The sequence below is a fragment of the Onychomys torridus genome, chromosome 8 (assembly GCF_903995425.1).
Source record: "Onychomys torridus chromosome 8, mOncTor1.1, whole genome shotgun sequence".
Taxonomy (NCBI): Eukaryota; Metazoa; Chordata; class Mammalia; order Rodentia; family Cricetidae; genus Onychomys; species Onychomys torridus.
The window spans coordinates 89324039-89336202 of NC_050450.1; the positions used below are offsets into that span (position 1 = coordinate 89324039).

Consider the following 12164-nt stretch of genomic DNA (forward strand, 5'->3'; position numbering starts at 1 on the left):
AGATGCTCTTGCAATAATAAATAAATTAATTAAAAACAATTAAGAGGTAGATGGTACTTTGAAGACAATTACTGTGACCACACACGTGTGTGCACACACAAAACCCAAGTCTGAAACCCGGTAGCCTATGCACAATTGCTATTGTCTACACACACATAACCCAGGCCTGAAACCTGGTAGCTTATGCCCATAATCTCAGCACTTAGGATTGTGAGGAGGCCAGCCTGGGTGACATTGAAAGACTTTCTCAAAAAACAAAGACAAGGGTTGGGGATTTAGCTCAGTGGTAGAGTGCTCGCCTAGCAAGCACAAGGCCCTGGGTTCGGTCCTCAGCTCAAAAAAAAAAACAAAGACAAAATAAAGCAAGGAGATTTGGATGAGGCTAAGCCTGGGGCAAGTCTTGTAGCAGCCATAGCAACTATCCCAGCAAGAAGATTTCAGCAGAGCCTAGATCAGTACAGTTCATTAATTTAATGTCCACTCATGGGGATATACCTAAAAGGAGCCAAGACTGGAGCTGCCCACGCAGGTGTTAATAACAAAAGCACACTGGAAGGCATTGTGCAAGTTGGCCCCCAGCATAAATGACAGTACACAACCCTCTGGAGTCCTGCTGACTGTCCAAAAGACTGCTGTGGTTACAGGCCTGGTGTCCTGGCCCTCACTCCTCCGCACTCTGTGTGCTGACAGAGTCCTGCAGAAGCGCCTGCACCTCTGCCCGTCGGCTCAGCTTGGTGGCCTTGCCCTGGAAGCGGCCTTTCTTCCCTGCTCCTTTGCCTTCTAAGACTTCAGCCACCCTAGAGAATGGAGAAATAGTTAAGGAGATGGTTTGTGAAAAGTCAAAAATCAAGGGCAGTCAGTACCCAGGGCCCAGAGAAAGGAGACCGGGTGATTTCTAGGAATCAGAAGGCTGATGCAGGAGGCTGATGCAAGTTTGAGGCCAGCTCTGAAGACTAAAAAAAAAACCGAAAAAAATTGGATGTACCGATACGTGCTTGGGCAGTGGAGACAGAAGAATCAAGAGTTTGAAACTAGCCAAGGCTACAGGGTAAAACCTCGTCCAAGAAGAAAGAAAGAAGAAAGGGGGGAGCAGAGAAGGAGGGAGGGCAGGAGGGAGGGAGGGAGGGCAGGAGGGTGGGACAGTGCACAAGCCAAACCAGACTGCAGACCACTCATGCCGCCTGTTGGGAATCTCCATTATAAATAGCTGTGTTCCTTGGATGTTTCCAAGGAACACATACATATTCCAGAGAACCCATAAAGACTGAGAACTCCCAAGGCCCTAAAGAACAGGAATCATACACCTCTGGAGGTGATTTCAAACAAGAAAAGAAGCCAGGTGTGGGGGTGCACATCTTTAATCCCAGCACTCAGGAGGCAAAGGCAGGCAGCTTTGTGAGCTGTCACCCATGCTGGGGTGGGCTTCAGTGACATGGCTGTCTTTGAGTCATTTCTGCTTCTGTAAGTGACCCCAGTAAAAGTCACTGTCTCACTGAGTAAGACTTCAGTGGTATCCATCCTTACTGTCGTTGGATCCCAGTCAGGGGTGAGGAAACATTTGTTTCTGAGTCTCCAGGAATATAGTGTCACAGAACACCTAGCTCTAGGGACCAAATTTTCTTTAAAACAAACAAACAAACAAACAAAATCCCTCTGTTTGCGTCTCATTCTCCCACTTTAACCATGAGACCTCCAGTGCGTGAGGTACGGATCCCTAATCCGCCAAACTAGGAATGCTGGTGTCAGACCACACCTGCACAGCCTGCCTCACATGCCTCTATGAACCAAGGTGATCGCAGACGTGATGCCCTGCTAACCAGAACAAGGCTGCACCAGTATATTAGAAGTACATGCCAGGTGGTGGTGGTGGTGGTGGTGGTGATGGTGGTGTTGACACACACCTTTAATCCCAGCACTCGGGAGGCAGAGGCAGGCGGATCTCTGTGAGTTCGAGGCCAGCCTGGTCTACAGAGTGAGATCCAGGAAAGGCACCAATGGTACCCAGAAAAACCCTGTCTCGAAGAAAAAAAAAAAGGCTAGTGGCTGGGCCTAATGGCATGAAGAGCCAAAGCATCCACATTTCAAGCAAGCCCCCTCACCCCAGCTTGAAACAGGCCTGAGTTTCAAAATTCTCAGAGCTGCTGACATAGGTCCCTGGACAAAGTCAGGAAGAGCCATCTGGTAGCAACTAATTAACCATAGAAGGCCCCAATGTGGGAGATGGTCAAAGTACAAAGTCAGAATGTTTGAAGGACTATCTGGTAACAATTGATTAACCACAGAATGCCCCAATGCCGGAGGTAGTCTATAAAGTTTGACAAACAACTGGTTAAAACTACGAAGTAAGATAACACAGAAATTCTGAAAAGCCCCTAAAACTTGAGCCTATCAGAATTGCCCATACTAGCATCCCTAAATGATGTAAGCTTGTGGTTTTTGAAAACTGAGCTTGCAGAGGGGCAGTCACCTCCTCCAGCCTCTACTGTGTTGCTTTTGCATTTCGATGAAAAAAAAAGAGAGAGAGAGAGACAAAAGGGGTTGGGATTTAGCTCAGTGGTAGAGCATTTGCCTAGCAAGCTCAAGGCCCTGGGTTCGGTCCTCAGCTGGGGGGGGGGGGGGGGGGGGAGGAGATAGAGAAGTGAGGAAAAAAATAAAAGTTTTAGATGAAAAAGGAAAAAAAAAAAAAGTACACAACTTCCCCACCACACAGGAGCCCTACATCAATCACGTCACCTGGGCCCCAGGGTCTCCACAGCCTCTGCTGGTCCCGCTAGCAAGAAGAGCCCAGCACCTTTCTCATCCCCCACAGTTAAGAACAGGAGGGTCTCCTAGGAGGGAAGACAAGAGACGAGCACACATGGGGTCAGCTCCCCTAAGCCCCATACTCTGCTGAGTCAAGAACAGGCAGCTCCCTCAAAGCAGAGATGTTGCTGATGACTGATGACGCAGCCTTCTCTCTGGCATGCTGGCCCACCAAGCTTTATGAGAATGGCCAGGAGGTTGACCACTAAGAGGCAGGAGGCTGCCGACTGTGCTGAGTGGAAGATACCTTCCATGGTCTCACTGCCACCATCCTTTCCTATCGTGCTCAACAAGACACCCTCTCTGCCATTGCTGCTGCTGCCAGCCACTCTGCTCCTTGGCTACCTGAATACCTCTAAGCAGGCTTTGTGGCCTGGCCCTGAAGCCTTTCGTCCCCTTTAGGTAATGGGTTCTGCCTCCAGCATGTCACTCTGAATTATAAATGCTGACAGACACATGTCTCTCAGGGTAGAACAAGGCTCCCTGAGAATCAGTGCTGTGTAGAGAGCGGATTTACAGAGACCTGAGGCTTAAGCCCCAGGAAGGCATTCCATATAGGGTTTAAAATAAGGGCGAGAGACCTGACAATCTCCTTTGTTGGACGATTAGGATGAAGAAAGGCAAGTGAGGCCTGAAGCAGAGGTCTCTGAGGGGTCTCTCGGACCCTGACATTCTCTCAGCACAGATCTAGGTGGCTTTAGAGTAACACCAGAGGTTGGATCATGGCTAGTGCTAGAAAAAATAATCTGGATGAAATTTCTTTCAGCGTTAACCTGAAGGGACTCTGGCTAAGCTAACTCCCTCAAGTCATACCTCCCAGGGCCTCTGCAGAGTGGAGACTCTCTTGTTCCTCTTACCTCTGACCCAATCTCATTGGCAATGATATTCATGAACTCAGAATCACCCTCTTTCCTATGACAAAGGACACAGATGTAAGACCCAGGATGAAGCCGTGCTGCGAACCGAAGGAGGCCTGCTCCTCCTCTTGATGCAGGCCAACAACTGATGATTCATTGCTTCCCATTTAATCACACAAAGCCCCAGACCCCTCAGCACACAGAAGATGTCTCAGCAGTTTATACGCAAAGGATCTCCAAGAACCTGGGGGGCCTGTTAGACAGCGAGAGCGGCCAGTGGAGGAGCTAGTGAGCCTGTGTAAGCTACAGTGAAGATGCTAACATCAAATCCAGGAGTCCAGTAACTCCTCTCCTGTGGTCTACTCAGCCTGGAGCACCACAGAGAGCGATGCACTCTTGGGAGAGCCTGAGCCCCCAGCCCCTCTCATCCCTCTGCCTTGTCTCCAGCGCCCAGTTTCTCACCTATGTAGTGTAACCACACCTCCCCAGTCCGGGCTGCTCCTGAGGCTGTGAGCAGTGTGCACAGCCAGGTCTCTGAGGAGATTCAGGTTGTTCTGAAAGGGATGCGAGAGCTCAGTCAGGTGGAAAAGATAACAGAGGGAACCATTACCTCTCCTCCTGTGCGGCCCTCAAACCCCCTTGATAATCCATACATCGGCCCAGGCAAGAGGCAGAGCCCAGGCCTGTCCACCCCCACAGAACCACCTTCTGCAGGAGCTTGGTGGTGTTCTGGAGCTTTTTCACTGCTTCCACGTGATCCTCCGCTCCACACCTACAAGACAACGGTTAATGGAGACTGGCCAACTGCCCAGGTGCTTCCAGAATTAGGGGGCGTAAATCAATGAACCCTCCTTGCTGGGGTGCCTTCCTCAAGATGGGAACATTCAAAGGGTCCCGTAAGCAACTGGGAGAGAGGATATGGAGGAATAAAGCATTCTGTGTATGCCTGAGCTACTGTCCAAAGCACCTTACCCTCCAGAGCAGTAATCATTCTGTCCACCTGGCAGGTGGAATGCTAAGCCCCAGGGGTGCAGCCCTTGGGAGCAGGGGGGGAGCAGGGCGTACTTGAGGAGTGCGGTCAGGGCTTTTTCACTCCCATGACTTCGTTCCATCCACTTCAGTACCCGGTTCCCAGCCAGAAACACCAGGTTGCTTTTGTTCTTCTTCCCTTTCTCCGTGCCCAGAATCTTAATGACCTGCACAAACGGGGTAACACACACATACACACACACACACACACACACACATACACACACACCACAGTGGGTCTGAGGACATGAAGGGGAGAGATCAGACCCCCCACCACTCTCACCCCTGCTTCCCAGTAACCTGTGCTCACACACGCCACACCCTTGCCCACTTACCTGCAGGTCACTGAGATTGTTCACGTGGGTCCCACAGCACATGTTGGAATCGACACCCTCGATGGTGATGACTCGAATGGGCCCTGCATGATCATCTGGCAGACCCCGGCCCCTCACCTGGAACAGAGGGAAGGGAACGGGGCTGTCTGAAATTTGATGAGGAGCCCTTGGAGAGCCACTCTGGAAGCGGGTGCCTCGCTCTCTTCTCACCTGCTCCACCTCAGGGTCATCCAGGCTCAACTCTCGCACACTCACAGGCAGCCGATCTCTGATTTTTTGATTGACGCTTTGTTCAATGGCAGCTACCTGCTCAGCAGTCACAGAAGGGCTGTCCAACTCAATCACACTCCGCAGTCTCCCTAGCTCCCTGCCAGAAAAAGCAGCCGGGCACCCATGCTCAAAGTGCATGAGGAACGTTCACACTGAGCCTGAAGGTGCTGGCCTGTAATCCTAGTGCCTGGGAGATAGAACACGGACCTTAAGGTTGCCTTCCAGTGAACATTGAGTTCATGTTCCTCTAACAGTGGGGTGGGGCCAAGCCTCTAGTCTCATACTCAGGAAGCTAACTGCTGTGAATTCCAGACCAACCTCAAACTATAAACCCAGCCGGGGTTATATAGAAAGACTCTATCTTAAAAAAAAAAAAAAAAATTACACACACACACACACACACACACACACACACACACACACACACACACATACATATAATTTTATTGAAGGCTGGAGAGATGGCTCAGAGGTTAAGAGTACTGACTGCTCTTCCAGAGGTCTTGAGTTCAATTCCCAGCACCCACATGGTGGCTCACAACCATCTGTAGTATCTGTAGTGAGATCTGGCGCCCTCTTCTGGCCTTCAGGGATACATGCTATATACATAATAAATAAATCTTTCAAAAAAAATTTTTTTTTATTGAATCCACACCAAAATATCTCATAGGTAGGGACTGCCATTCCCAGTCTACAAATGAAGAAGGAATATGACCAAAGTCACGCAGTGGCAGGACCATACATTCAGCTCTAGCCTCTGAAGTGTATGTTCTTTGCCAAGCCAAGGCAGATGTCCCTGCTCTTGTGTTGCTCCTAAGAAACCCAAGGTCTTCCCATGACCCAGTCTTCAAGAAGAAAAGACAAGCAACTCTGAACACTGCCCTTTTCTTTTCCTACCCTAATCCATCACTGGGAACAGAGGTGGGAGTCAGGGACCCATCACATGTGTGCCGCGACTCACCACGATGTCGTCTTCAGCCCAAAGAGATGGTCAGCTACTGCTGTGATGAGATGCTGCCCTAAGCGAGAGCAAGAGACAGGAGCAAATTGAGAAGCCCCGTCACACATCCCCACGACAGCATAATCTCAGAAATTCTCACTGGCGGGATACCCAGCATTTTAGATACTTTAGTGAAAATCACAGCAGGGGCTGGAGGGTCTAGCTCAGTGGCAGAGTGCTTGCCTAGCAAGTGCAAGGCCCTAAGTCAATGTCTCTGAATTTCTCCCTCCTTCTCCCCTCCCCCTTCTCTCTCTCTCTCTGAAAAGGAGAGAAGGGGGAAAAGAAGAGGAAGAGGGAGGGAGAGAGAGAGAGAGAGAGAGAGAGAGAGAGAGAGAGAGATAGATCACCATGAGAATTCTCCCAGCAGCTTTACAATGCTATTTAACAATAATTGGCCAAGGCAAAGCAGCTCTGTGGAGGCCGGATGTGAGCTGAAGTTCTGGTGTGTGTCATTCACTCACTTGAGAAATGTTTACTGAACACACGCAGAGCACAGGGCTCCAGGTCAGAGATGCAGCTGCACTCCTGACCAATGAGAGGGTGGAGACAGTAAGAAAAGGAAGAGGAAGAGTTAACCAGGAAGAGCTAAGAGACAAACAGTCAAAGCCTTGAGGAGGAAAGAATGATCTGTGCTGCCAGCAACATGTTCAAAAGACGGGAGTGATGGAGGTGCAGGCAGCAAGCCGTGGAGAGCCCCAGTGAGGCTGGAGCCCATGCAAGAACAGTCCCCCAGGGCTGGAGGCCTTGGTGAGGAGAATGGCTGGCCATACAGGACTACAGGAAGATTTTTAAGTGCAAGGGAGTGAGACGATCTGATTTTGTTTGTTTGTTTGTTTTATATTTATTTGCATTTTCTTTCTTTTTTTATAATTTATTTTTTTATTTTATGTGCATTGATGTTTTGCCTGCATGTATGTCTGTGTGAAAGTGTCAGGTCCCCTGGAACTAGAGTTACAGACAGTTGTGAGCTGCCATGTGGGTGCTGGGAATTGAATCCAGGTCCCCTAGAAGAACAGCGAGTGTTCTTAACTGCTGAGCTATCTCTCCAGCCCCGATTTTGTTTTTTTAAAGGATTGCTCTGAGGCTCGGGACAGAGCTCTGTGACAGAGGGTGTAGCTAGCACACTCAGGGTCTTGGGCTCAATCTTTCTTCACTGCAAGAAAATAAAAGATTGCTGTATAGCATGAGGCCCTGGATTTAATCCTTACTGTGAGGGAAGGAAGGCTGTCTGGGCTGTTGTACAGGCACAGAGGAGCAAGGAGCAAGACCAGACGTGAGGAAATCAGCCAGAGGGTCACAGGGAAGATGTCGAGGGCTGGGACTAGGAAGACTGCAGTGAACGGAAGTAGAAAGATAGTTGAGGAGAAATCAAGACACTTAGTGACTGACCCATTATCTGCAAAGAGGCATCTGGAATGATATGAATGACTGAGGATATGTTGATGACCAACAGTATATTAAGGCAAGCCCAAGTAGAAGATGATGACCTTTCCCTTTCATTTTGGGACACTATGAATTTGAAAATCTATAAGACATCCAGACAGAGACATGTGGGAACATTCCTAACCAGCAGTAAGTGAGTGGGCACGGTGGCTTACGCCGCCTGTAGTCCAGTATTTAGGAGGCAGGAGGTCAGCCTGATCTACATACTGAGTTTCAGGCTAACCAAGGCTACATAGGAAAACCTTGTCCCCCCCAAAAACAAGAAAGGGCTGGTAAGATGGCTCAATAAGTAAGGTACTGCCTAACAACCTGAGATCAACCCCCAGGACCCATATGGTTGAAGGAGAGAACTGATTCCCACAAGTTGTCCTATGACCTCCACAGGCATAATGTGACACATGCATACCCCACTCCCTGATAAACAAAGAAAAAAAATTTTTTTTTGAGCTGAGGATCGAACCCAGGGCCTTGCGCTTGCTAGGCAAGTGCTCTACCACTGAGCTAAATCCCAAACCCAAGAAAAAATATTTTTAAAACAAAGAAAAAGCTGGACAGTGGTGGTACACATCTATAATCACAGCACTCAGGAGGCAAGGGCAGATGGATCTCTATGAGTTCAAGGCCAGCCTGGTCTACAAACAAGTTCCAGGACAGCCAGAACTGTTACACACAGAAATCCTGTCTCGGAAAAACAAAAAACAAAAAAAGGAGACAAGAAGGCCAAAAGTTCTTCCAGAACTTTAATATTCATATTATTTTCACAACACCTGTCATATACTACCTGAATCAAGGCTGATTCTAAGAATATCCATCCCTTAAAAGGCTAACTCCTAGAGGATAGAAACTCCACTGCCATCATATGACACTGCTATTCACAGTTCATCTCCCATATGTCCCCATCCTGTGACCCTTACCTGAATGTTGCTGCATGTGGTCAAACCTCCGCTCCCAGTCCACTCGGACCTGGACCTGGCTCCCAGGGGACAGAGGTGTCTGTGTAAAATGATCAGCCTGGGCCCCACGACGGGTCACTCTCAGCACAGAGATGTCGTTGATGGTACCACGGTCATCAGGCTGGGGGAAAAAGTAAACAGCACTAGGGGCAGTTCTCATGCTACCAAGATGCAAGACTCTCTAAGCTCTCAGAGAGACGGACCCAGATCCTGAGTTTCCTAGAGGAAGAGGAGACAATGTCAAGTGAGGCGGGCCCGCTTTGTCATATGACAGGATTTCCTGTCCTCTTTTTTAAACACCCATATATGTTGTTCTTTAGGGCAGAATAGCAGAATTAAAACAAAAAGAAGCAAGCACAGTACTGAAGATTTTAGTAAAACCCAAAGAGCCTTAATCCTAATTGCTGTCACCTTAGATTATCTTAAATAGTCTCTAAAGTGACCTGAGTGTTCCTGCCTTTAACCCCTCATTCCTCAGCACTGATGCCAGAATTAGATTCAACAATGTTCATCATTTAGAAAAGTATCAAGTGCCAGCTGCTTACAAGGCACTGTGCCAAGCAAATAACGCAGTGGGAATCATGCCACAGAAACTAAATCTAAAGAGACCTAATAGCTTTGGGGAACCTGGGAAAACTGAAGGAAGGGTGTAACATGAAGTGTGTAAGATTTCAGGGCTGATAAGATGCTGCCAAGCCTGAGTACCTGAGTTCTGAGTTCTATCCCTGGCACCTGGGTAGGAGAAAACCAGCTCCCACAAGTCCTCTCTCTCTCTCTCTCTCTCTCTCTCACACACACACACACACACACACACACACACACACACACACACAAATAAAATGAATAATGTAGTTTTAAAAATAACAAAAAGAAGAGACACTTTAAAGACACTTGAGGTGGACAGCATAAACAGGGGTAGTGAAGCCTGAAAGAATCAGCTAAATCTAATTGTAAATAAAATAACGCAGTGGTGCTTGAGCTTGTGGTACATGTTGAGGACAAGCTTTGAACAGGTGACACTTGAGGGTCAAGGGTTTTTGTTTTTGTTTTTTGGGTTTTTTTGTTTTTGTTTTTGTTTTTCAAGACAGGGTTTCTCTGTGTAGTTTTGGTGCCTGTCCTGGATCTCGCTCTGTAAACCAGGCTGGCCTCAAACTCACAAGAGATCAGCCTGCCTCTGCCTCCTGAGAGCTGGGATTAAAGGCGTGGCGCCTGACTCAAGGGTTTTTCTTTAGCAGCTCAGGACGTCTCCATGTGGGAAAACAAGGAACTGATTAACAAACGCTTTTCCCCTAACCCATCTACTGAATCCTCTAGAACCACTTCTTTGCTTCAGATCCTCCACGGCTTCCTGAATGACCTTGATCCACCCTCCAAGGCCCTCTGAACTAGCCTCAATCACCTGTTCAAAGCTAGTCCTCAACATGTACAAGCTCAAGCACCACTGCGTTATTTATTTTATTTACAATCAGACCTAGCTGATTCTTTCAGGCTTCACTCCCCCTGTGTATGCTGTCCACCTGGCTGGTGAAACCTCTCCCACAATGCCCACTTATGGAGTCACTCTCTTCTTTTTGTACACTGGAGTCAGGCTCTCCATCGGGCTCTGAAGGCCATCCCCCTCTTCGGAACTCTCCCCCAGGCAGCTTTCTCAGTCCCTGTAAGATACTTGGTGTTAATTTCCATCTCAGGGCCTTTGCACTGTTATTCTGTCTGCCTAAAACCTTTCTCTTGCCCCAGAACCACTAGACAGCTGCAGTGGCTCACCCCTTCTGTTCACAGACATCTGTACCGAGTAGTCTAGACTGACCTCCACAGAGGCGAGCATCCCACCACTCTCCTCCCCTTTACCCAGCTTTATTTCTAGTGACATTACTATTACGTATACCTGACATACAGGGCTGTCTGCAATAAGCACACCATGTACTAAGAGGCACTGTCTTGTTCACCCTTTATCACCAGCGCCTGGAATGTGACACACTGCACGTGTCATAGCTACATAAGCCTTTGCTGAATGAATAATGCAATGAACTAACAGTCTGATTTATTGAGGCTAAGAAGGGGCGATCGCGTTTTCTGCAGGGGCGAACAGGAACGTGGGGGTCCCCGGGAGGGGGTCGGGCTGAGGCTGCACCGGGTACCTGGCCCCCGCCCTCGGGGAAAAGCAGCGTGTCTTCCAGAACCACTTGGAAACCGCTCAGCACTTCCTTCTTGCCGCCGCTCGCGTCCGTCTGCCACTCGGCGGGACTGCAGGAGACCACGGTGGTGGTGCACTGGGCAGAGAGGGAGGCGAGTGGGAGCCCTCTTAACGCCGAGACGGGGGCCTGCCCTCGCCCTCCCGCCGGGGGGCAACCCGGGTCTCAGGACCCTCTCCCACCAGGCCGCACCTCCCGTGCATAGCTGTCGCGCTGACACAGGAACGCCATCGCCGTCTCCGAGGCCCCGGAGACCAGCGCGCGCAGAAAAGCCGGGCGCGGGACGGAAACCGAACTGGGACAAAGTTTCTTAAGCGTTTCTGCGCGAACGTAAGTGCGCAAAGGAGGGGGTGTGATTTGAACAAATTCCCTGAAACTGCTAAGTGCAGGTGTTCTGTGTTGTTTTGTTATCGTTTTAAGACTGAAAGACTACAAAATTCACAACTCGGTCTGAGACGTTCTTCAGCTAGCTCGTGGGGCCGTGTGCATGGAGGTGGAAATAAGAGGGGCTGGACAGAAATAGACAAGGCATGTATGTTAATATTTTATTTAAAACCAACATCCAGACATGGCTCCGTGGTTAAGAGCACTGACTACTCTTCCCAGATGGACCCGGGTTCAATTCTCAGCACCCACATGACCGCTCACAACTGTCTGTAATTCCAGTTCCCGGGAACCCAACACTGATGCACAATAAATAAATAGACAACATCCATAGTATTTCATCATGTAACTTTTTTAACTATAGGGAAGGAGTTTAACCCACAAACCTCAGGAACCTATGATTTATGATAATTTGGATTGTAAAGTTATTTTATTTTTACTTATGTGTATGTGTACCAAGTTACAGGTGGCTGTGCCCCACCTGATGTGGGTGCTGAGAACCAAACTCCTGTCCTCTGAAAAATACACTACACACTTTTTTGTTTTGTTTTGTTTTCTTGTTTGTTTGTTTGTTTGTTTGTTTTTCGAGACAGGGTTTCTCTGTAGCTTTGGAGTCTTTCCTGGAACTCGCTTTGTAGACCAGGCTGGCCTCGAACTCACAGAGATCCGCCCGCCTCTGCCTCCCAAGTGCTGGGATTAAAGGCGTGCGCCACCACCACCTGGCCACTACACACTCTTAACCACAGAGATATACAGGGGTCTATCTGGGTGAGATGAAATCCCCTGGCTTGAATACAAGGCTGTCCAACAACAGCTTCCCACTGCAAAGGGGCCAGAATCTCTGGAGAAAGAAGCTTTCCACAGGAAGGGAAAGCCTAAGAAGGAAAGAGGCGGCATCA

General features: G+C 48.8%; 1 protein-coding gene across 3 annotated transcripts; it reads right to left on the minus strand.

The window, feature by feature from the left end:
* Positions 1-452: 452 nt before the first annotated feature.
* On the minus strand, positions 453-11158 carry LOC118588525 (alanyl-tRNA editing protein Aarsd1). 3 transcript variants are annotated; one of them, XM_036194889.1, is made up of 12 exons: positions 11074-11158; positions 10828-10959; positions 8651-8810; positions 6255-6312; positions 5234-5390; positions 5024-5140; positions 4725-4855; positions 4365-4431; positions 4122-4213; positions 3660-3714; positions 2734-2828; positions 453-797 (listed from the first exon to the last, which is right to left on the minus strand). In XM_036194889.1, the coding sequence occupies exons 1-12, from the start codon at positions 11110-11112 to the stop codon at positions 662-664; spliced, it is 1239 nt and encodes a 412-aa protein (XP_036050782.1). In that variant the 5' UTR covers positions 11113-11158; the 3' UTR covers positions 453-661. The 3 variants fall into 3 exon arrangements, with proteins under 3 accessions (XP_036050782.1, XP_036050784.1, XP_036050783.1); XM_036194890.1 differs by having other exon boundaries at positions 760-797; positions 2720-2828; XM_036194891.1 differs by lacking the exons at positions 2734-2828; positions 3660-3714.
* Positions 11159-12164: the final 1006 nt, after the last annotated feature.

Excerpts from the sequence above, each read along its gene's own strand:
- LOC118588525 (XM_036194889.1), bottom strand. The coding sequence starts at position 11,112 with ATGGCGTTCCTGTGTCAGCGCGACAGCTATGCACGGGAG. Across the intron at positions 8,811-10,827 it reads TCCCCGAGGGCGGGGGCCAG|CCTGATGACCGTGGTACCAT; the intron begins GTACCCGGTGCA and ends TTTTTCCCCCAG. Across the intron at positions 5,391-6,254 it reads GGGCTGAAGACGACATCGTG|GGAGCTAGGGAGACTGCGGA; the intron begins GTGAGTCGCGGC and ends TTTTTCTGGCAG.